We start from the raw sequence: 25,391 nt of genomic DNA, 5'->3' as shown, positions 1-25,391 counted from the left end.
TCCAACTACACTACACATATCCATGTGATACTAGTATATCACCTCAACCATGCAACTACAACTACACATACCCATGTGATACTAGTATATCACCTCAACCATGCAACTACAACTACACATATCCATGTGATACTAGTATATCACCCAACCATCAGACTACAACTACACATACCCAGGTGATACTAGTATATCACCTCAATCATCCGACTACACTACACATATCCATGTGATACTTGTATATCACCTCAACCATGCAACTACAACTACACATACCCATGTGATACTAGTATATCACCTCAACCATCCAACTACACTACACATATCCATGTGATACTAGTATATCACCTCAACCATGCAACTACAACTACACACACCCATGCGATACTAGTATATCACCTCAACCATCCAACTACAACTACTAAAAAACTAAGAACTAACCTACCAGCCATTTTGTATAATGCAACATGGGTAATATGTAAAAAAAAACAACAACACAATAACAAGAAATGCAGATATTAAAAATAAAATAAACTGTTATGTATAGCAGGTCGTATTCGTGAGGTCCTATTTGAGAGCTCCCAGATACGACCCAATGTGGCGTGCGCATAACCCGTCTTATACCTCGGCTATTTGCGATAACCTTCGTTTTCACGAGTTTTAACAAAAACAAAATCTGACCGGCCCAATTTTACAATTTTCAGACTTGAGGGCGGCATAAGTTTTTTTTTTTTGGTCTCATTATTTTTATTTGACCTCTTTGTTTCCAGACTATTCTATAAATTTCCGTACTTTCTGACGCTTGTGGCGCTAATCCGCCCCATTGGAGAAAGGAAATAGCAACAAGCACACGGAAGCATATAGAAATTTCTCGAAAACTCAATTAAACTCGAATTTAACAGCGGCGGGGACGATTCCTGAAAGTTCTCGAGATGCGGACAGTGTATATAAAAGCCGAACAGCCCAACAACACAGCAGTTACCTGATTACTTCACTTAATAAGGAAGAAGAACGAAAACACCTACTTCATTAACAGCGACTCTGAAGCAATGGCTTTTATCATATCCATGCCAACTAGTACCACTCATCGACAGATCCCTGTCAAGCAGAGACAACTACATCCGTACCTCACATCAGGTTGGCAAGAACTTGCTCTTGCCAATGCAATTTTAAATGAGATCATCAAACCTGATTTCGGCTGCGAAGATTGTCACATTAGAAGACCAAATCTGGCATCAGGAAAGACTCCCATCAAGCGCACGGAGACCAGAAAGACTGATACTTCCGATGGCGAGAAAGGTAGAAAGGAAGCCGTTTGCAGTGAACCGGTGACTGAACCCGGTATTTCGGAGCAAAGTCTCGTCGAACCAAAGGCAAAGAACTTTAGGTTGGCTGTAGATGTCGGTAACGTCAGTCCCGATGACCTGAGTGTTAAAATTTCCGATGGCGTTCTCAAAGTAAATGGCAAATCAACGGAGGCCGACACAGACGGCAATGTGTATAGCGTGTATACCTTCACCCATGAGTTCATGCTTCCAAAAAACGTTGACGTCGAATCTCTGACTTCGAAACTGAAAGAAGATGGGGTGCTGATGTTCGAGGCTCCACTGCTGGCTGCCAAAGAACCAACAGAAATATACTTGCCTATTACAGTTGACAAAACTGACGAGTCAAAAAAACCGAAGACGAATGAACTGAATGAAGAACCCAAGTCTGAAACTGAATTGCCGCAATCAGAATAATCTCTGAAATGTGAAGCAGGGAAATGAAATGTCGCAGACGCAGAACATTAATCCAACATAACGTGTATCTCCACGATCTATTCGAACACTGAGTGGCAACGAATGTCCTTTCTCGAAATTTATAATTTAGTGACAGTTGTTATTAAGGATCGGTGCAGAATAGGATTGATTTAAATATGGACAAATTTTTATATCGTATCTCATTTCAAAATTGTTATGCATTTGGGCATCATTTGTATTTGTTTTATTTTTACCCATTGTTAAACGGAGCTGGGTGCATTTTATTTACCATTCCTGTTATAATATTATTTTAGTAATACATGTTATTCATCGGAATATTAATTCTGACTACCATTTTATACTAGTAATTACATATAATTTTTTTTTTAATATTTGTTGCCGAACAAAAGGCGTAGATTGATCAAGAGATGAGCGGCGAATTGCCCCAATAAATCTCCAAAAGCAAAAATTAGTTCAGTAAATATAAAATTTATTTTTTTGAGTTGGATTTGTAAACAACACACAGTTAAACGACATTTCAAAACTGGAAGAAATCTGATATTTTGATTGGTAACCTTAAGTGGCGGGGTTTCATTACTTAGCAGTTTTGTTTTACATACATAAATATGTACGGTTATCATCTATTGTCGATAATAATAAATATTTGACGTCATGCAACATGTACTATTGTATTGTTTTGTTTTAATTACGTATGTTATGCTTTCTGCTGACCATTACCGATAGCCACTATTCGTATTAAAAACAACCATCCGGGTTACTTCGGTTTCTACATAATATCCATCCTAAACACAGCCCAGAGCCCTTCATCCAAAGGGAACTACAAACCGGCCATGTAAACTACTGTTTTTATAAAACAGTTGATATATAAATCCATCTGAACCTGGCCAGTTAATGATGCATTATGGGTGAAACGTGTATTTTCTTAATGTTTTCAGGATTTTTTTTAAACAAAGGAACAGGGGCGCAGCGCCCTCAAGCCATGGCCATGCACCCCTTACCCTTGGGAGCACCTAGAACCTCTGGCAACCATAAAATTCTGATTGACCAGGAATCACATGTAGCCACAGTCTTGAACTGTGACCTGTTTGACAGTAATTTTGGCTCGAAGGAAGCCATAGAATGCTCCATTTTAACTTAGAATTATCAAAAACTGGAGAACCCTATCCCCCCCCCCACTTGGAGGCGCTGCTGAATTGCAGTGCTCCCTCTTGCAATTTTTTTCTAAGAAAAAATGTTGTTTGATGTGGCATTTTATGTTCCAAATTGGGTTATTATTTATCCTTTTGAACCACTCTGTATAGTATTGTTTGCATGGAAAATCAAAACCCATAATGCACATGTGCAGGAATTGTTGCTGTACATACCAAAACATTTACTGAACACGTGCCTTTAAATTCATTGCGAGTTTCAAGAACACTGCAGAGGCGACGACACGAAATTATGCATGGGGACGAGGTCTGTTCACCATTCCTTGCGCCGTGTAGGCATCGCGCATCACCCCCACCCCGGTGCCGCCGGTTATGTAGTGACTTTAAAATATTGATAATTTTGTGTGAAATCGCGCTGTTTGATGATATTTGCATGTTCTGCTCGTGAAGTGAATTATTCATGGTCATACTAATTATAATTCCATGCTGTTAGAAATTATTGTTATTACATCTTTAATATTTAATTTAAAGCGAAACCATCTACATTGAATCAACTTTGTACAGTTACTGTTCTGCACAATAAGTGAGTCTCAAAATAGGGACTTGGTCGCTGTAAACTAATGCGCCCTCGCCGATGGACGATTATCGTTGAAATATCAACTAATTGATTGACACTATATTTATAACAACTGCAAAAGCATTAAATTCTATTGCTGTTTAAATTCACTATTTTCATAAGTGATCATATTCACTGTAAAACAAATAGGTTTATAGGAATTTTACATTGTTCAAGTGGATTTACTTCCCGCGGATTTCACCAATCAGCAAAAATAGTGAAATTAAAAACCAGTGACTAATTAATAATTTTAAAGTAATATATTAAATCGCCAAAAGATGCTCTGAGCTATTGTCGAATTTCAAAAATGATATAACAATTTTTCGTAAATTTGACTTAGATTGTTTCAAAGTTGAACTTGCAACGGTTCGTTTTAATATGTATATTTTTGTTATGCAATTTATTGTAAGTAATATTCGAATTAAATATTATGCGTATAGTCTGTAATCGTAAGCAAAGTTTGAAAGTCAGATAAATTGGACTCTTTCTGCACATGGAAAATGAACTATACGACTGCAGTTTATGCTAGGGTCGTGTGCCCATTTGAAAAACAAAATGTATTCAATCTTCCGAAATATGATACTAATTACGTACGCTAAGATCTTCTTTATTATTCAAATTAAGTTGCATTCAAGCATAATAAAATAACAAAGATATTGCAGTATCATTTCATGATACAAACTTATAATAATTATTCGTCTTTGCTGACCAAGAAAGGCTCGATTACTGGTTGAATATCACTGTCAATTATACGAACAAAATCTTAGGAAAATGGTATTCGTCTGTGTCAAGTTCGCCGATACGTTCAATAATATCCTGCGTGAAAGAAAACAGATGAAAAAATGTTGAGACTCGTTCGTGTTTCCCATGGTGATTTGCGCTATGTTCACTTATGATAGGTAAGTGATAAGGGGATATCCATTTAAAAAAAACTAAGGGAAAAGGGGGCTAGGGGTTTTGGTTTTCAGCAAATATTTAATTCACCTCTTATTCCCATAAACATATCTTATTTCTGTTATTTTAATTCCCCTCTATTATATTATACAGCCATAATGATTTTTGGTTTGTTTTTCTCTCAAGATCACCATCGAAACCTTTTTTTCAGTTGGCGAATCCCGAAAATATTCTGTCTGTTCTAAGTTGAGCATCGACAACTGGGGGATTTTAGCTGATTCAGTACATGCCCCGCGAGAAACGTGAGAACAATAGCTGTAGTTCTGCACAAAACACAGGTCAAACATCGTTGAAAATGGTGATTTGTGGTCCATTTACCATTGGTTTCGATCGTAAAAAAATTCCCAAAATGTTATTTAGTTACATGCTTAGTGTTATTTTTGCTACCAACGTTTTTCAAATCACTCCGTTATTCAGTGAGCAAATCTACAAATCGAGATTACGAATATGATTGTAATCTAAGTTATATTTCAGTGCTTCCAATGTTTGCTGCTGTTCAGTTACTTGCGTAATTCCCTCATTCTTAATTAGTTAAACAATAATGAAACCCCTACAACGTCATATTAAATGAGGAGAAGGGTCTATGGTAAGATAATGTACGAGGCGAATTCGAACACATTATTCCATCCGGGTCCTTCTCCGAATCCCATACGACGCTATAGGATAATTTGTTATTGTTGTTATGTATCACAACCATCAGAATTTTGTTGTTAAAATTAATTCACGTGAGAATAGAAATTTACAATATCACAAAAACCTCTAATTCTGATAGCGGTGATTTCTAAATTCTTTTGGATCCTCTAGATCCCATCAATTGTTGATTTATTTACTGTATTTTCATTAATTTGTTATTTATTTGAAGTTATTAGACTTTTTAATTTATAGTTATTTTAGTTGTATTTCTTTTATTTTATTTTACACTATTTGTACCTTACTGTATCCACAGCAGATTACAATTGCGTATTAAACTATTATTATTAGTAAGCCAACAAAAAAATTGTTTTGTTGCCCTCAGCGACCGACCGAAAAATATGAAATATCGGGTCGCGTTTTTTTCCCCATATACCTCGGCTATTTACGATAACCTTAGTTTTCACGAGTTTTAACCAAAAAAAAAAAAAAAAAAAATCTGACTGGCCCAATTTTACAATTTCCCGACTTGAGGGCGACATAAGTTGTTGTTGTTGTTGTTTTTTTGGCGGGGGGGGGGGGGGGCTCATTATTATTATTTGAGCTCTTTGTTTCCAGACTATTCGATACATTTTCATACTTTCTGACGCTTGTGGCGCTAATCCGCCCCATTGGAGGAAGGAAATAGCAACAAGCACACGGAAGTATCTAGAAATTTCTCGAAAACTCAATTAAACTCGAATTTAACAGTGGTGAGGACGATTCCTGAAAGTTCTCGAGATGCGGACAGTGTATATAAAAGCCGAACATGCCAACAACACAGCAGTTACCTGATTACTTCACTTAATAAGGAAGAAGAACGAAAACACCTACTTCATTAACAGCGACTCTGAAGCAATGGCTTTTAACATATCGATGCCAACTACCACTCATCGGCGGTTCCCCGTCATGCAGAGACAACTACATCCGTACCTCACATCAGGTTGGCAAGAACTTGCTCTTGCCAATGCAATTTTAAATGAGATCATCAAACCTGATTTCGGCTGCAAAGATTGTCACATTAGAAGACCAAATCTGGCATCAGGAAAGACTCCCTTCAAGCGCACAGAGACCAGGAAGACTGATAGTTCGGAGCAAAGTCTCGTCGAACCAAAGGCAAAGAACTTTAGGTTGGCTGTAGATGTCGGTAACGTCTGTCCCGATGACCTGAGTGCTAAAATTTCCGATGGCGTTCTCAAGGTAAATGGCAAATCAACGGAGGCCGACATAGACGGCAATGTGTACAGCGTCTATACCTTCACCCATGAGTTCATGCTTCCGGAAAACGTTAACGTTGAATCTCTGACTTCGAAACTAAAAGAAGATGGGGTGCTGATGTTCGAGGCTCCGCTGTTGGCTACCAAAGAACCAACAGAAATATACTTACCTATTACAGTTGACAAAACGAATGAACTGAATGAAGAACCCAAGTCTGAAACTGAATTGCCGCAATCAGAAGAATCTCTGAAATGTGAAGCAGGGAACTGAAATGTCGCCGACGCCGAACATTAATCCAACATAACGTGTATCTCCAAGATCTATTCGAACACTGAGTGGCGACGAGTGTCCTTTCTCGAAATTTATAATTTAGTGACAGTTCTTATTAAGGATGGATGCAGAATAGGATTGATTTAAATATGGACAAATTTTTATATCGTATCTCATTTCAAAATTGTTATGCATTTGGGCATCATTTGTATTTGTTTTATTTTTACCCATTGTTAAACGGAGCTGGGTGCATTTTATTTACCATTCCTGTTATAATATTATTTTAGTAATACATGTTATTCATCGGAATATTAATTCTGACTACCATTTTATACTAGTAATTACATATAATTTTTTTTAATATTTGTTGCCGAACAAAAGGCGTAGATTGATCAAGAGATGAGCGGCGAATTGCCCCAATAAATCTCCAAAAGCAAAAATTAGTTCAGTAAATATAAAACTTATTTTTTTGAGTTGGATTTGTAAACAACACACAGTTAAACGACATTTCAAAACTCGAAGAAATCTGATATTTTGATTGGTGACCTTAAGTGGCGGGGTTTCATTATTTAGCAGTTTTGTTTTACATACATAAATATGTACGGTTATGATCTATTGTCGATAATAATAAATATTTGACGTCATGCAACATGTACTATATTGTTTTGTTTTAATTACGTATGTTATGCTTTCTGCTGACCGTTACCGATAGCCACTATTCGTATTAAAAACAATCATCCGGGTTACTTCGGTTTCTACATAATATCTATCCTAAACACAGCCCAGAGCCCTTCATCCAAAGGGAACTACAAACCGGCCATGTAGACTACTGCTTTTATAAAACAGTTGATTTATAAATCCATCTGAATCTGGCCAGTTAATGATGCATTATGGGCGAAACGTGTATTTTCTTAATGTTTTCAGGATTTTTTTTAAACAAAGGAACAGGGGCGCAGCGCCCTCAAGCCATGGTCTTGCACCCCTTACCCTTGGGAGCACCTAGAACCTCTGGCAACCATAAAATTCTGATTGACCAGTCTTGAACTGTGACCTGTTTGATAGTAATTTTGGCTCGAAGGAAGCCATGGAATGCTCCATTTTAACTTGGAATTATCAAAAGCTGGTAGGTAGGGAGAACCCTAACTCTCCCACTCTCCCCCATTTGGTGGCGCTGCTGAATTGCAGTGCTCCCTCTTGCAATTTTTTTCTAAGAAAAAATGTTGTTTGATGTGGCATTTTATGTTCCAAATTGGATTATTATTTATCCTTTTGAACCACTCTGTATAGTATTGTTTGCATGGAAAATCAAAACCCATAATGCACATGTGCTGGGATTGTTGTTGTACATACCAAAACATTTACTGAACACGTGCCTTTAAATTCATTGCGAGTTTCAAGAACAACGCAGAGACGACGACACGAAATTATGCATGGGGACGAGGTCTGTTCACCATTCCTTGCGCCGTGTAGGCATCGCGCATCACCCACACCCCGGTGCCGCCGTCACTGCAACGTTTTCAGGTCGTGATAAATCATAATCCAATGTATTCATTATCATGAAATATCAAACAGCAATATTAAAAATGTTCTCATCCATCCAATGGCAATGTTATGATATAAATGTGTTTTTTATATATATATTTCCATATGAGACATAATTGTTATTTTAAGCCAGTATTTTTGATGTTTTCTTTTTTTTTTAACGTGGTTTGTTGCGTAACTCACATGGTAATATAATGAACCCTGTTTGACACATCAAATGGAAAATATAACTGTATAAAAAAGTTAGTATATGCTATTAGATGATATAATCCCTTGTAATGCATGTTTCTATAGAGATACTATTACCCCGCCCCTTCCACCCCACGCGTCCCACGGATAGCTCTACACTTTTGGTGTATATTATAAATAATATATTTGGCCAATGTATTGTCATTGTGTGTGGAAAAACATTATCTCATTACGCCCGTGAACTGGCCATCACCTTAGAAAAAAAAAATACGTCGCTGGTCCCACGTAATATTATCTCATCATCATCTTCCCACCTTATTATTCACTGTGTGAAGGACTGAAGAGTGGTCCCAACAACAAGGGAGATAATATTATCCCCCAGTTGTGCCAAGAATGTTTCAAAGTTGAACTGTTATGTCTTTGTATATTAAAAGTAATCTTCGAATTAAACATTATGCGTATATTCTGTAATCGTAAGCAAAGTTGTTGAAAGTCTTATAATTTGAAATTCATGTATTCGTTCTTCAGAAATATGATACTAGCCACGTACGCTAAGATCTTCTTTATTATTCAAATTAAGTTGTATTCAAGCATAATAAAATAACAATGATATTGCAGTATCATTTCATGATACAAACTTATAATAATTATTCGTCTTTGCTGACCAAGAAAGGCTCGATTACTGGTTGAATACCACTGTCAATTATACGAACAATCTTCTTAGGAAAATGGTATTCGTCTGTGTCAAGTTCACCGATACGTTCAATGATATCCTGCGTGAAAGAAAACAGATGATAAAGATGGCGAGACTCGTTCATGTTTCCCATGGTGCTTTGCGCTATGTTTACTTATCATATGTGATAGACATGATAAAGGATTATCCATTTAAAAAAAAATAAGGGAAAAGGGGGCTAAGGGTTTTGGTTTTCAAAAATATTTAATTCACCTCTTATTCCCATGAACATATCTTATTTCTGTTATTTTAATTCCCCTCTATTACATCATAGAGACATTATGCGTTTTGTTTTGTTTTTTCTCTCAAGATCACCATCGAAACATTTTTTCAGTTGGCGAAACCCTAAAATATCACGTATATTTGGTAATGTGTCTGTTGAACATCGACAATTGGGGGATTTGAGCTGGTCCAGTACATGCCTTGTTTTCCTCGCGAAAAACGTGAGAACAGTAGCTGTAGTTCAAAGGATATTATGTTCAAATAGACAACTAATTTGTGTAACTCGTTTTTTAGAACTGATACGATGTATGAGTCAACATCGGGATATCAGAGATATGGCATGTGAAATGCATCAGTTGTAGAGCGCCGCGAGAGTCAATAATTTGGGAAACGTTAAACACAGTTGGGGAAAAATATATCTTGAACGAGGTTGATATTATAATTTCGGCGGAAATGTCTTGTGTCCCCAAACTCAAACACATATATTCACGGAACTAGGAAATGTTGAAATACTTTAGTTCTTACCATGCCTTTGATAATTTTTCCGAATACCACGTGTTTACCGCCCAACCATCTTGCTTTTACTAGTGTGATGAAGAACTGTGATCCATTTGTGTGAGGTCCAGTGTTCGCCATGGCAACGTAACCCGGACCATAGGGTATGAGAAAGAAGTTTTCGTCATCGAATGATTTCCCATAGATGCTGATACCTAGAAAAATATAAGATAGGATGGTTCAAGACAGAGTACATTATTTTGATATCGTTATATTTTTAACAAATATCTTAACCATACATTGCCTTGTATTACCGTGTCACACATAACAAACTGACACTGGGCCATGATTGTTGTTATTAAAGATGGCAGACGGACGGCTCTCACACAATGAACGAAGTGGAAATATATAAATCTATTCACAAGTTAGCATGCTTTTAGGTAGCAGTCTGCAAATATATTTTTTGCTAATTCTGTGTGATTTCTCACTCATATGTTTGTCATTTTGGAAAATTAAATGAAATTGTGATGGGAAAAATTATTATTATAATTACGTGTATTTCTCAGGATACCGATTTCATAATGATGTCAAACTATGTCACCCCAATCTGATTAAAATTTAATGTATTATACGGCGTGTATTGTATTTTATTTTATATATATATTTTTTTTTTACGTATTTGTGATTCGGTATATTTTCAACTATCGCCACATACAGATCCTTGTTTTGGCATTCGCAATTACTAAAACTTTAAAAAACTATCAACAAATAAATAATAGATAAATAAAATGAAAAACAAAAACAAAGATCTTATTTTAATCAGATTGATGTCACCACCACAAGGAAGGTTTAATAACGTTATTGACACACGAATCATACACCTTGTTCTTTTTCTATTATAATCAAACAATAATTATGATAATTTGTTATTTTGTTGGCTTACTTTCTTTTTCATTGACTAACATAATTTCATACCTTTCTCATGCCACGTGGAGGGTGAAATGCTCGACCTGTGTAATGGCGCATTTTAGAGCGCTAACGAGAGTTTCCCTGGAACATTTAACCCAGATGCTGCAGCAATAACGGTTCGGTCTCTTATCGACACATAATCATGCACTAACAGTGGACCAAATTAAATCTACCGCGAGAATGTGTCAATTAATCCTAGTATGCCCAATAGATCTGATCTGCCGATATAATAATAATAACTAATACAACACTTATGCTGATGCTTATTGTTGGTCTTAACAATGCAATGGTAAAATAGTTTTACGCGCGGTGACAATATTAGTATTTGTTAGCAGTCTATTCAGAATATTTAGCATTTATCCGGTGCTAATATCAAGCCTGGATTTGAACAAGTCCAAGGTAGGTGATAAGAGAATGTACTCCGGTAAAGAGTTCCAATTATTATCAATTCTGAAGATGAAGCTATTCTGAGTTCAGTGTTACATGTTTTTTCTTTCAACTTTAAACTATGCCTTCTAGTGGGCTTGTAGACATTAAGCTGTAACCAATTTTGATCAGTTAGCTACACATGGTGTGTATATGTGTACGCTTCAATCATATCATCTCTCGTTCTTTTGTATATTAGAGATGGCACATGAAGTCTCCCAACATATGAAATATGACTAATCGCAGTAACCGACTTAGTTGCCCGACGATGAACACCCTTAATAGTCAAGAAGTCAACTTTGAAACGGGTTCGCCATATTGAACTCCCGTATTCGAGAAGTGGTCTGACTATTGACTTAAATTATGAAACTTACTTCCACTTCCATCTCCTTCAGTGACATCACCACCCTGAATGACAAAATCTTTGACAACCCTGTGGAATATCGTGTTTTTGTAGGTAAGGAATTGTCCCCTTCGTTCAAATCCCTTCGTCAGAGCGGCAAAGTTGTTGCATGTTATAGGAACAGTTTCACAGAAAAGACCGATTTCAATTCTCCCAACTGGCATGTCGTCAATTTCAAGTTCAAACCAAGCTTTCTTTGTTATCAGGAGATCATTGCTATCGTCACGGTCTTCAAGAGGCCCTGAAACATGAATATACATATAAAGATGGTTTGTGCCTTTTTCTCTCAAATAATAATAAATTTTAGCGTATTTTTTTAGAATGCACCGTGGTTCTTGTTCTCACCATCAGTCGTTATAGAAAGCACAGTTTCTGAAAGAAAAGATATTATAGCCCTTATTTTCGTGTCAATAAACCACGCATGCGCACATCTATCAGTAAGTATCATGATTACATCACAATGCGCGCTTTTCATCGTTATTATATTAGTAAAGCAAGCCTATAATAACTTATATTAATTAATTATTTCGGTTGTTATTTTTTCATTCCAGTCATTGAGTAAATCAAGCCTTATTTTATCTATTTTTCTAAATGTTATAGCAGATGTGTACTGAATACCGATGGCCGATATTTTATTTCTCTACATTTCTGTGTTAGGACGCCAACTAGACCAAATGTAACCACATTTTAGGATTATGTGGTCTATCGAGTTACAGCTTTTGATCATTATTTTGAAGTGTACTAGTATTTGAATATATTTAGTAGCTATTTGAATTTAAGGTAGAAGCCTGCTCATAATGTTTGAGAAAGTTGGTCATAAATCACATAATAGTGTTCATTAGTTTATTATGTACAGTCATGGAGGTATAATAATTCCATTGTAACAGGAAACTGTACCGTGCCGTGTATTAATTGTTTTCTAAAAAATACTGTTCCATAGGACATAGTGTTAAAAAAAAATTGCAGTTGTTGTTACCGTTTATCAGACATGATATATACCGTGACGTCAGCAGCTTACAATTTGAGAGAATGAACAATGTCATAGTAATGGTAAATGTGTTACAATACTAAATGGCAGCCATTCACTAAAATACAACCTCATTTTTTCAGAAAATAGGCTGGTGATCCCCAAGATTTTTAAGTCAGTGTTCTTTTACAATTTAGTGCAAAGTGGTCATCGTCATTATGCGTATTATCATGTATGAGTAGACCTGTACAGAAAGTTCATACCAAATATTTGTCACTCTACTCCACTTTATTTACGGCGGTTTGTCACATTATCAAAAAAAAAAACAATATTTTTATTATTATTAGACATGGTTGTATCAATATCCTCGTTTACGATATATTTCTGAAGTATTAAACCATGTTTTGAGTGAATAAATTTTATTAAGGGAAAATAATTTATACTAGTAACATGTGTATCTGGCTCCCGGAACATAACACCTGGACTTAATTTAATCGCTAGAAATATCTTCATGCACTACAGAAAAGTTTCGGTTTCTTAGAAGTGGGGGAGCCTTGGCAGCTCAACATATTAGGCCTGAATTCATTTGTAATAATTCACAATATATAAATCCAATGATATCAAACATTAACTCACCTGTACGTTTCTTAATTCCGGCCTTAAACTGCCTTACCTGCCCGCTGTCGCTTAAAAATATCGTCAGGCATAAAAATAAAAATATGTGTGTTAAAAACCGATGCATTTTGTCCATGTATAAAATGTATGCTGAACTATGTTTTCACTGCTTTACGACTGACACGCGATCGGTGCACGTCTGGTTTTAATTGTCTTAGGACTTCGTGGCATTATTTTTTAATGGGAGGCCCCCCCCCCCATAAGCAATCATTATGCAAATATGGTATAACATTGCCTTAAGTTCCAAATTTCGACAAAATATTGCGCCGAATAAGTAGTTTTCATCATTTCTACATTAACACGGTGATAGTCAATGCGCGGAATGTGTTACATGTATTTAACTAGGATGGCAATTAGAACAATTTGGATTTGTGTTGCTGATGAATAACGAAACTTTGCACAAAACTGTGATGGGAAAACAAAGCGAATATGTTATCCATATGATATAGCGTAGTGTTCCCACCAACCAATCGCCGCCATGCCAGCTGCGTTTGAATAATTGCATTGTAGTTGTATTTATGGTTTGAATAATAGAGATAGTACAAAGATCCACGTCGGCAGTCAGAGGCCAAAGTGTATGCAGGGGGAGGGGAATGACGGGGAGGGTGCGCCACATTTATCAGTAAATATCAGCGAAGAAAAATGAATCGGGACGTAACTGTTTTGTTTTTTTTTCGTTTTTTTTTCGTTTTACTTCGTGCGTGACATTAATGTCATCAGTTGGTGCGTTGCTAAAAAACATAACTAGACTTTAAAGGTTCATTCTCACCCCAGGAAGCGAAGGACACTCGGTTGCAGTTATATATTCTATTCACGGTAAATGCAAGGGTCTAATGTTAAATGGACGATTTATCAATATTTCACCAATAACGGGGGTTTTGAGCATTGTGAAGCTTTTCGGTCATTTGGAACCAACATTTCTGTAACATGCTTTAGTTTTAGTTCGATGGCGGCGTATGAACCAATTGAAACATAAATGTGTTTGAAATACTGTCTACTCTAGAGAATTCCCATATCTGTGTTACATGCATTGAGTCTGTTGCAAAACCCCAGACAGTAATATAACATGGTTACTTAGTGTCCGAATCTTGAACATATCATTTAGACAATTCCCCCGATGTCGTGCGTTGTCTTTGCAATTTTCGGGTGATATTTAGACGTAACGATAGCGCGAATGCGAACGTTCTGTGGTTAGGCAAAAAAAAACAACTTATGTTGCCCTCAAGTCGGAAAATTGGAAAAAATTGGGTCGGTCGGTCGGATTTTTTCTAAACTCGTGAAAACTAAGAGTATCGTAAAAAGCCGAGGTATATGGACTTCGTAGTATTCGGAACATGTCAGAGAAATACAGATCAACCCGAGGTTCAATGTCGCCACTTATCCCCCCGAGGACCCTGGGGATCAAACAACAATCAGGGGTCGTTAATTTTTAGATGAAACAATTTTTTACTGCTTAAAATGGTGAGTTTTTAATATTTGGGCCTATTAAAAAAAAAAAAACGCAATCCGATATTTCATCATATTTTTCGGTCGGTCGCTGAGGGAACAAAACATTTTTAGTATCGAGTAGTTAAAGTTCGCCATTTTTATTGCATTTTATGATTCAAGTTAGAAATCCACTTTATCGTTAGCAATAGGTGTAAGTCCATAACACTACTTGTCCCCATTCTCGCCATTTGTTACTTTTTGCCGTGACATTTGGAACTTTTTATAATGTTTTTCTAAAATCAAAAAATCTCGAGAAAAATTATGGAAGTCCAAAAAGCTAGCGGAAAAACACAAATGACGGTATGAAAATAAATACAACTATGAACGACAACTGAATTACCAGGCATAAAACATTTTTAATTTAAAATAAAAACAAGAACAAGTCGTAATGATCAATATTTTTGTTCCGTATCAAGTATGAATCACACATTCAAGTAATAAATATGGAATATATTTACATTGCAATGAAAGTTGTGGTATTATAAGTCCTCCGTGACGGTGCGTCTTTCTTATTGGTCCTGGGGCGAATTACTTGTATGACGTCACTGGTTGAAATTGTAATCGTTCGCCAGTAAACAAAATAGTGCTTTTGAGAGATTTACAGTATTCCAATAGACGAACTACTGCACAACTAAACACAATAATCGCTTTGAGCAAAGTCATTTACATCTTTTTGACGTCATATGAGCGTTTCGTCGCTAAACGCAAAGGAAATTGTGTAATGATAGAAAACAGTGACGTCACGTTTACATTAAATGAATTATGAAGTTAAAATGGCGGATGATTTTGGCAGTAATGTATGACGTCATATGAGCGTTTCGTCGCCAGACGTAAAAGAAATTGTGTAATGGATGGAAAACAGTGACGTCACGTTCACATCAAATGAATTATGAAGTTAAAATGGCAGATGAATGTGGCAGTAATGTATGACGTCACCGTGGAAGTGTATATTGCAATATGCCGTATTTAAGTCAAAGCTCTGAAATTATTGTAATAAACAAAATAGGAATACATAATACACATTTTTTTAAATTATTCGCATATGCTGCATGTTTGCATGGGGTTTGTTATCTTAATTAACCCGATTAATGGTTTATTTCTTTCTAATGAGCAGGAATGTACAAATAGGACTGATAAATCATTGGACGGCAGTAAGACTACGCTGTACGCGTGGAAATGCGCGAAGTATATCTGGTACCACTTTAATGTTGAGAGAGATGGCGAGAGAGCGCCCTCATACGAAACACGTCGTTGGACCAAACGTATTCTGTGGACATCGCGGCGCACTACGAACACGTGACCTATTTCAAATCATCGGAGAATACTTGACATGGCATGGTGGGGAATATTAATGCGGTGACATTCACTTGCTTTCTTGGCCTTTTTCCGTTCTTTTTGGTTTTGTCGATTTTAAAAGAAAGTCTTTCTCGTTGACTTGGGTGGGATTACTTCCGTCTGACCTGTAACGTAATTAATTAATTAATTAATTACAATCAATTATTATTATCGTAGAAAACATTTTTGGAGCAAAAATTATAAGAATTATACTGATGACTGAAACATACCAATTAATACTTTGTAACCATAACGACAGTTTTGCACTAATAAAATATCTGATCATACTGATCACATATTTTAAAAATCGAATGTACTCAGACTGGATTTCCCATAAGATAAATCAAGTGCAGTTTGTTTAGATAAATCAGATCGTTTAATCTGCCTTTATACGATGTGAGTCCATAAACCATGATCAAATTGAGTCAAAATCAATTACGTCACGTGACCGCTATGAAAAAGTCGCCATGGTGTTCTTTTATTTCACACTACTATAAGGTTAATACGAAGATACCTCAAAGTATGCACGAAGACAGTACACCGGAAGTATCGACCGACGCGCAGTGTAGGTCGATGCGAAGGTGTACTGTCTGAGTCCGGCCAAACCCTGGTGGCAGCCATGTTTGTTTTAATTATTAGTGGACGCTTACGCGCGTAATCAATCCATATTTGGAATTCGCATTTCCTAATATGATGGGATGAAAATACCCCGTAAAATACCACAAAATTACGGCACGCTGTCACGGTAACTTATGGGGTTACGGTGACAGATGTATAATAATAAACATGGCAAGCATATGTCTATCCAATATATTGAGAACATATTTCAGTGAATAAGTACATACATTTGTGTTGTGACCCTGATTTACTTACCCGCGACTTGGCAAGTCATCCATAGTTTCTGGTAAGTCTGTATTGTACGTTTCTGGTACAAATACTATAAGACTGCACGACATCACGACCAGAGCACTCATAGTGATGAAAGGAATTAAGTAATACACGTCCATCAATGCCACGATGTACGGAGCGGACAACGCCCCCACGTTTTGAAAACCGAACGCAAGACCCATTCCAGCATTTCTATATAAAAAAAAAACACGAACAATTGTTGAACGCAACTTGTGGCCGAGATAATTAAAGTTACAGAAATGACACGAAAACAGTATAAATGTTCGTATTGTGTCTTGTATTTGTTGTTTTGTTTTCATGTACTTGGTGTAGGTTCAAAACATGTACATTTCAGTGAACGAGGTTGTTGATAACCTTTGCGAAATTTGCTGTCTGAACTTTAGACAATTAATTTCAAAATCCCTCAAAATAATTAGGAGCTACCGGTAATGTATACACGATAAACGTTGTACGTGGCCAAAAGATTTAAAGGGCTGTAGTCGTCGCGCCACGCATGCGCGAAATGTATGGGTCTCATAAAAACAAAAGAGAAAACTTTGACTGTTACAAGTACAAACTTAGACGTTGCCAATCTTTTATTAGGTATCTTTTTAGGTGATTGGGTGGTATCAAAGGAGTCACCGACGGTAATTAGTGCAAGTCGCGCCCAGGTCAAATCTCTTACTTGTGATTCCATTAGAAGAGTGCATTGAATTGTGGGAACGCGACGACAAACGCTCTTTAAGCTTCACAGTTTTTGAAAGTAGTTTTTGGGGAAAATGAAGAAACAAGTCTGGCTACTCTTGGTTTACCAGAAATGAACATAATTGTAAAATATAACAATAGCAAGAACATTTACTGGTGCAGAAAATGTTTCGATAAAATAATTTTGCGTAAATTTCTTGTTCATTATCTAGTACCCAGAATGTAAACAAATATAATGACATTGACAAGAAGTAAATAAATTAGAGGTCATCGAATAAACTAATTTTCGAGACTTAATAAAAACAGTATTAAATTATGGCCATATTGTCAGTTTCTGGAACGTTTTGATTTATTGCTCGCTATGGTGGTGAACAATCTCCCAATTGTCTATTGTTACCTACCTGACTGTTGTTGGAAAAGACTCCATGGATAATAAATACATGGATGTATAACTAATCTGATTTAAAAACTTGGTAAGTATTCCAAAACTTATAATAACAGCTTCTATGTCTGTGTAAAAAAATATCAAAACATTATAAATAATTTATTGGTATAAAGAAAAATTACTTATTATCGCATCCGGAATGTAACCACGGGATAACATGGCATATTGGGGAACGAGGATAGTATCCTCAACTTAGTAAAAACATATCTTACTGAGGTGTATGGTAGATAGTACCAAGTTGCCATAGCAACACATCTAAATTACACAATTTGTTTCATTTTTTCTCAAGATGATTTCCGTAGTAAAATCAGAACTATTTTCTTTCAAGTTATTACATATACGAGTGGCGTTATTGCAATGAATTAGCAATCATGAGAACGAGGGTGGTAACCCTAACTCATTAATAATTTCAATGCATGCATGTAGTGTAGTACAATAGACGTAAATCGGGAAAATTTGAGTACTATTGTTATTATTGAACAAAGTCGACACTCTCAGCGTAATATAAATTATCATGGTAGAAATAAACGATGTTTAAAAAAGTGTGTTTTCGTGCGACTACCTGTCAAACCAGTCACCATCCACGTCACGCCACTTAAGACCGACACTACCACTAGAACAATCTTCCGTGGCTGGTTGTTCAACCAAAACCAATTTAGAAAAATGGCAGGTAGCTCAAAGACGCCCATTAGCGTAAATACAGCATATGGATGACCGGGAAAATAATAATCTGTGTTTTCGGCGATTCCCATGTACATTAGATTGACGGTAAACCTGTGTAAAAAAATATACAACGTCACTCAATTAACATTCACAGAAACAAAAACACAAAACTAACATTTAATGCCGACTATCCACACACCCATATGCCTCGCATGAAATTCAAAATGATTAAACATTCTCAAAACCGAAGCGATGGACCCAGAGCTAGCTTGGCCTAAAAGTCTCAGATCCAAATTTTGCAATTATTTTACCAAAATAATTGAAAGTACCTGTCGTTGAAGCTACAACACTACAGGTAAGATATTCGAATTTGTTTGCATTCTAAATGTCAGAACAATATTTCGCTGTAATTTTAAAGGAAATCGGAGCTATTAGGTCGCGCCCTCTAGAGTCAAGGCACTGCAGTGGTGCCATAGGTGAAGAGAAGGATGTTTATGAATGAATGAATGAAATTTATTTCACCAAAAAAAAACAAAAAAAAAACGGTAAAGGTAGAAGTTGCACAGGTAGTAAATACATATAAATAAATAAATAATTAAATAAATAAATAAACAAATAAATAACGAATTCTACTTAGATAACTTTTCTTTTTTTGGTGGGGATTACAGATATAGTTCATCAGAACTAGTCGAGTCCGTAACCCCTGGATATATAATTTCATAGTTTAATCACACAAATTTCCAAATAAAGAAAGAAAGAGAAAAAAATATTACAAATCAGTTTTCAATTGAGCTTTTTTAGGAAACTCCTTTTCACAATCCTCACATAGTCCGGGGTTCATAGCTGCAGCTACAGTTTTGAGTATATTATAAAAGACGAACGACAAATCCAAAGTCCCTTGGGGAATTGCGACATAACCAAGCAAAGTTGTTGTTTTAGTACGGTTACTTACTTTTTTTAGTAACCGTGCTTTGGACGACATTGTTTTCACTTATGTATGTCATGTTTACATCATCGAAGAATTTAGTCGCTAGAGGGCGCTGCTTACAGGAAAGGTATATTCCGCGAAATACATTGCAGGCATTGTTGAACAACGGCAATTATTACTATTATTCGGCATACGTTTATAATGAGGTTAGTTGAGTTATTAATAAAAAATATTTACCAATTGAAACAAATTATTGCAGTCGTGACCTTTAAACCAGGCATCCGTATAAGTTCAAATGCTGTGTGGTGAACAACCGGTTCCTGTGACAAACAAACAAACATTTCATGGTCACGTTTAAAAACAAATAGAATGAAGAGAAACATGGACATAAAAATAAGACAAAGACAATATTTCATTTCTTCGTTTGTTACATTGTCGCTATAAATTGATTGTTTCTACCTTTTCCTCTGTAAATGCCGTGACGTCAACAAGAGCCTCATCAAGAACTGCGCCGTTTAATGTCGCGATCTTTTTGATAATGTCCTTCGCCTCATCGTGTCTACCCTGTTGTATCAACCATCTTGCAGACTCTTTTATGAAACTTGGAAATATAAAAATAACGTTATAAGCTATATGGCCCATATCGACTTTGTAAAAGATGAGAACGGTCACGTATACCTTACTTGAATATGATTTAGTTTATCCCATCGTATCGATGAGAAAGACTTGAAATATTTCAAATTAAAGACGATCCTCAAAGAGGAACATACATAATTTTTTTGTTATTATGTTTTATGCAAACGATGTACATTACATGCTCCGTATTCGTCGCTATGGAAAATATATCAAACATGACGCGACTAATTCGTTAAACCACAGTCCCTCTATATAGGGACTGTGGTTAAACACCACTCCAATAAACACATATCTACGACGCTAGTGACATCTCATTGCAAATTTAAAATATGCAAACGTCACAGACTATGGTATATCGTAAGTGGTCTCCATGTAATGAAATACCCTTTGTTCATTGGTCAGTTTGAAATCACGTGATGTCCGAGGACTGGCATCACTTTCCAACTTGTCAACCAAATACATTTACAACAACAATAAGTAATTACTAGCATCGTATCTACGCCAGTGAAGTGACGTCCAATGAGTGGAGCGCCGCATATATTCTACACTTATAATTTCTCTGGGTGAAACAATAACTTAACTCACAAGCAATACGGTATGAATATAATACATGATATGGTATTTATATACTGCATCCGTCTCCAGTTACCGTGCATGATGTACGCCATGATGCCCAATGTGATGCACCCAAATGTATATGCGATCTCGCACAGAATTACAGCTAATGGTTCATAAGCCGATGAAACTACTTCTACGACTGAAATGGGAAAAGAAACCGAAGAGCAGTTTAATAGAAAGGTTATGTTATCTGGAATCAAGTGTATGGAAAAATCAAACTTGTAGAACTGAACGGATGTACAAGAAATGTTTGGCTCAACTGATCTGTATGTTACCGCGTGATGCGAGACTTTTCATGACAACAACATTATACTGAGGAATGTGCCGACTACTGACTATCGCTGAGTTAATTTGTTTGACCAACGTCTTGGACACTGTTTAATTCTCTGAGGAAAACTAATAAGCCCGAATAGACACTATATATGTCTAAAATAAATACAACATTAATAGTGTTCAATTTCTGGTCGACTTACCAATTACGCACCCAACAAGGTACACGCCCATTGTTAAAATTGTCATGACAAACTGAGCAGAAATGACCAGTGCAAACGATGGCATAAAACACAAAACGGCGTTAAACACAAGTGCAAAGAGTAAACTGGAAATGTACGTGATTCTTCTACCAAACCTATAGAGAGAACACGTTAAAGTTGTTACCGTGACATCTATCGTAAACATCTAATTATTCAATATTTGAAGTAATTCAACACCCATATTTCAACGGAACAGATGTATACCATGACACGTGCTTACACTTAAAGTATGCATGTATATGTAAAAGTGACCAACTAAACAATGCTTATAATTAATTTAAAAGTCGATCAGAAAATTACGCATGCAAAACAACCTTTCTATAACACGCGCCCTCCAGTGACAAGGTGATGATGTGACGTAATAGGAGACACGAAATCTTAAAACGTCAACATCATTTTGATCTGCAGTAGTCCATCACTGATAATAACATTTTGAGAGATTTTATAATATTCTTTAAAACGAACGACTAAACAACAACAATCAGTAGTTGAATTGAACGACGTTATCTTCACCTGAACGCATGTTGGTGTTAGAGGGCGCAAACTATGTGTATTCAGTGACTTGATATCGCCGAGAAGATGCAAAAACAAGAATCCAAGGAAATTGTTGGAAAGTTCCAACCATATTCGGGTTATCGCGACAATGAGCTTGCAACTACTGCATTTAGTATAGTATATATTACATCAAATGTCAATGGCTTCCAATAACATAAAGAACGTGAAGCATACTCACATATCAGAAAGTTGTCCATATGCCAATGACCCTATGAATAAACCAATAGCAACAGTAACCTTACACAGCTGCTTCAACCATGCCTTATTGCATACTAAATCAAACTGTAATAAAAACAAATGTCCAGGACTTAAATACTAATAAAATATTAGCACGAGGGTAGTTTGTGTCACCAGGGCGTGAACTTTACTAACCAATGAAAACAACGTGATCAATATGAACAGCGCCAATACCGTCGGGTTCACCTGGCTATATTTGGCATTTTACTACTTTTCACAGAAAAACTATCCATAAACATATCAATGTTTGGTCAGTTTATCAACAGTTTTTATGGCAACAGTGGCAAATGGTAAACAAATAATTAGCTATGGTACTTTGAACGATTGTCATCATTGTCTTATGCATAATTATTTTTAATGAAATATAGTTCGTACTGATTTTTAAGAATTAAATGTGTATCCATTTTGAAACAAGAGAGTTGTTTGTTTGCGTCTATTTGATAGGTCGAACATCAGTTGTAACTGCGCAAAAATGTAAACAATGCGACAGCAGCTTTATACATTTTGGCCGATAGTTACTTTTTGACATAAAATCTGGCTTGGTGGTCATAAAAAACTATAATTATATCACAACAGTAGTAACGTCAGCAAAAACTTTATTTGCCCAAATTCCCCAGCTTTGCTGAATCGGTTATTGAAGAGGTACATATATATTGTTCGATGCACGTGCGCAAATACTTAAGATTAATGCCAAGTGCCATGGCGGGACCATGTACGTAGCAATAATTCAAAACGCATGCGCACACGTGGTGCATTATTTCAAGAAACAAGTACTATGGGATGCATAGACAACGTCCTAGTTTACAATTAATAACTCTATCAAGATTCATTACGATAATACAAACACCTCAAAGTTAGGCATCGAAGCCTTGAAGATCTACTTTCACTTACCTCAGTCACAAACGTATGAGAAAACTTTGTTTGTTCGTAAACCCATCCGTCATCGCATTGGCTGTATTCATCGGTATCGTTGACGTCAAACAGGGATGACGTATTGTCATCCAAGTTATATCGTAAACACGATTCCCAGACAATTTCATCCCCGTCGTAATAATAGGGTATCGTTATATTCTTTATTTCTGAGTTGTGTTCGTAAGTCTGGTTATCCAGGACTCTACAATAGTAATCAGACACGGCTGCGAAGAACGTGTTACTCAGCGTGATCCATGTGAAGGGGATAATGGCGATGAATACGAAAAACAACTGAGTCTTTTGAAATCTACCAATCCCGCCGATCGATTGGAGAATATCTTCATAATTCATATTGACCAAAGGTCAAGGGTCAGTATGATTGTTTTTGAGAGCTGTAATTCCGGAGGAGAGAAAATTATAATTTGAGATTATTGATGAAAATAGTTTATAAATAGACGCAGGTATCGAACTATTTTACTAAATCCGGGCTTGAAGCGTTGATAAGATGGTTTATAAGTTGGATCACATGAAATCGCTCCCTGGTGTAGTACTAGCTGTATATGCGAAGACATCATTCATGTACTTGTTAAAGCATTGACTGTATAGATTCAGATCAACAGCATAGTACAGATAAAAAAAAACTCGTAAAGATGTGGCTTCTGTTTCTACCTTGTCCTTTATTTGTACATGTTTGCCCACGTGCTTCTGCTGTAATTAAATAAAAAAAATGTCATATCAAAATACATAAACAATTGTTCTGGCCTTGCGTCATTTGCTCCGGTCCCGTCGTAGTTGGCGTCTTAAACAGCACTGACGCAAATTCATGGATACTCGGGTCAACGCAAAGCAAAACTACACAACCACCTGTGGAGAGTCAGTGGAGTCAGTTTTCAGTAACGAAGGCGGAATTGAACGCGTATTTTGTTATAAACTGGCATTATTGATTGTAGTACATGTGATTAAATGTTGGAAACATTGTTACATCTTTGCATAATTATAGTACACGTGACCAGGGGCCGAGAATAAAGCTCGGGATTGTGTTGAATTTGGGATACTTCTAAGCATTGACTTCCATCTACCCACCAGATCAGACAGAAATTTAGCAGGCTCTAGACAGTCCCCCTATTTGAACTGCAATTCCAACAATCATGAATTAGAAAATGCATTAGCTCAATTTGGGCCGCAAGAAAGGAATACACAAGGAAGTATAGTATAGCTATATTTCTGTTTTTTTATTGTTAATGTTATTTTTTTTCTTTTATTTGTACTTGTAAGACTGTTTTAAAGGCCAATAAATATTACTATTCTAGTACCTGGATGACTGCTAAGCGAACCGTCTGATCGAGTTCGAGCACGTAAAACCTTTTAAGACGTCACGGCTCTGATCAACAATACATGCAGAATCAGTTCTAGGGGAAAGGTTACATTTTACATTTTCACTGAAAATAAAATAAAAGTTCCATTTACAGTAAAAAAAAAATAGGTTTTTACACTTTACAGATAAAGCAAATTCCTATGTAAACTTTACATTGTTATAATATATTTGATAATTTGTGTTTAAAAATCAAAATTGGAAATTGCGTACGAATTACGACATTTAATGTGGAAAATGCTTTATACGCTTACAAAAAATAAAATCTTTGTACAAATTACGGACGAATAAAATAACTGATTACATTTTACACCTTGTCCCTGTCTTCAATTTTACGTTTTTTTATTTATTTATTTAAATTACATTATTACGGAAATAAAAACAAATGATTACAGCTTACGAAAATACTCCTTGCCGACCCTCGTTCTAGATGTACCGAGTAGACATAACCAAGTAAAGCTACTGCGACATGCGTCTCCATTGTACGAACAGATTGACTTTCCTGATAGAACAGTAGACGCATTATAATATTCCGTAGAGGCGTAAATCAATGGGATATAAAAGAATTCCCACGCAAGCCTGAAGCAACGTGTCTAGGTGGGGCAATCTAGTATTTGTTGGCCATCAAACTAAACAAAACTTAAAGTAACTGAGTCTCCTTCATGAGAGGCGGGTCACCGTTTGAACCACATGTCGTGTTTTCCGTCTCCCAAAAGATAGACACACTGAATAAATAAAAATAATACTTACTTGATACTGTCAATATACGGATGTTAACGATATCATGTACTTTCAACGTTTCGACACTGGTGACACCCTC

General features: G+C 36.2%; 4 protein-coding genes across 4 annotated transcripts; 2 read left to right on the top strand and 2 right to left on the bottom strand.

Annotated features, from left to right (window-relative positions):
• The first annotated feature begins 845 nt into the window (after nucleotides 1–845).
• On the top strand, nucleotides 846–2,417 carry LOC146746149 (uncharacterized). Its single transcript, XM_085499718.1, has one exon. The coding sequence runs from the start codon at nucleotides 1,047–1,049 to the stop codon at nucleotides 1,737–1,739; it is 693 nt and encodes a 230-aa protein (XP_085355844.1). The 5' UTR covers nucleotides 846–1,046; the 3' UTR covers nucleotides 1,740–2,417.
• Nucleotides 2,418–5,807: 3,390 nt separating this feature from the next.
• Nucleotides 5,808–7,284, top strand: LOC146746148 (alpha-crystallin A chain-like). The gene has a single exon (XM_085499434.1). It carries the CDS (start codon nucleotides 6,006–6,008, stop codon nucleotides 6,633–6,635), a length of 630 nt encoding a protein of 209 aa, XP_085355560.1. The 5' UTR covers nucleotides 5,808–6,005; the 3' UTR covers nucleotides 6,636–7,284.
• A 1,630-nt stretch (nucleotides 7,285–8,914) lies between these two features.
• On the bottom strand, nucleotides 8,915–13,369 carry LOC100376386 (peptidyl-prolyl cis-trans isomerase B-like). Its single transcript, XM_002740077.4, has 4 exons — nucleotides 13,218–13,369; nucleotides 11,586–11,855; nucleotides 9,847–10,031; nucleotides 8,915–9,139 (listed from the first exon to the last, which is right to left on the bottom strand). The coding sequence occupies exons 1-4, from the start codon at nucleotides 13,330–13,332 to the stop codon at nucleotides 9,014–9,016; spliced, it is 696 nt and encodes a 231-aa protein (XP_002740123.1). The 5' UTR covers nucleotides 13,333–13,369; the 3' UTR covers nucleotides 8,915–9,013.
• A 1,711-nt stretch (nucleotides 13,370–15,080) lies between these two features.
• On the bottom strand, nucleotides 15,081–25,391 carry LOC102804535 (organic cation transporter protein-like). The gene is made up of 11 exons (XM_006823243.3): nucleotides 25,322–25,391; nucleotides 23,179–23,907; nucleotides 22,229–22,332; nucleotides 21,436–21,590; nucleotides 20,930–21,101; nucleotides 20,168–20,309; nucleotides 19,946–20,028; nucleotides 18,680–18,891; nucleotides 18,074–18,182; nucleotides 16,953–17,159; nucleotides 15,081–16,204 (listed from the first exon to the last, which is right to left on the bottom strand). Exons 2-11 carry the CDS (start codon nucleotides 23,548–23,550, stop codon nucleotides 16,108–16,110), a joined length of 1,653 nt encoding a protein of 550 aa, XP_006823306.1. The 5' UTR covers nucleotides 23,551–23,907; nucleotides 25,322–25,391; the 3' UTR covers nucleotides 15,081–16,107.

The sequence above is a fragment of the Saccoglossus kowalevskii genome, chromosome 5 (assembly GCF_978046115.1).
Source record: "Saccoglossus kowalevskii chromosome 5, keSacKowa6.1, whole genome shotgun sequence".
NCBI classification, from domain to species: domain Eukaryota; kingdom Metazoa; phylum Hemichordata; class Enteropneusta; family Harrimaniidae; genus Saccoglossus; species Saccoglossus kowalevskii.
The sequence above is the reverse complement of the archived record's forward strand: the minus strand, read 5'-3'. Positions and strand labels throughout refer to the sequence as shown.

Coding starts and splice junctions, on each gene's coding strand:
- LOC146746149 (XM_085499718.1), top strand. CDS start 1,047: ATGGCTTTTATCATATCCATGCCAACTAGTACCACTCATCGACAGATC.
- LOC146746148 (XM_085499434.1), top strand. CDS start 6,006: ATGGCTTTTAACATATCGATGCCAACTACCACTCATCGGCGGTTCCCC.
- LOC100376386 (XM_002740077.4), bottom strand. CDS start 13,332: ATGGACAAAATGCATCGGTTTTTAACACACATATTTTTATTTTTATGC. Junction 11,856..13,217: donor CGGAATTAAGAAACGTACAG/GTGAGTTAATGT, acceptor TTCATGTTTCAG/GGCCTCTTGAAGACCGTGAC. Junction 10,032..11,585: donor TGAAGGAGATGGAAGTGGAA/GTAAGTTTCATA, acceptor ATATTTTTCTAG/GTATCAGCATCTATGGGAAA.
- LOC102804535 (XM_006823243.3), bottom strand. CDS start 23,550: ATGAATTATGAAGATATTCTCCAATCGATCGGCGGGATTGGTAGATTT. Junction 21,591..22,228: donor TATGGACAACTTTCTGATAT/GTGAGTATGCTT, acceptor TTCTCTCTATAG/GTTTGGTAGAAGAATCACGT. Junction 20,310..20,929: donor ATATTCATACCGTATTGCTT/GTGAGTTAAGTT, acceptor TATATTTCCAAG/TTTCATAAAAGAGTCTGCAA.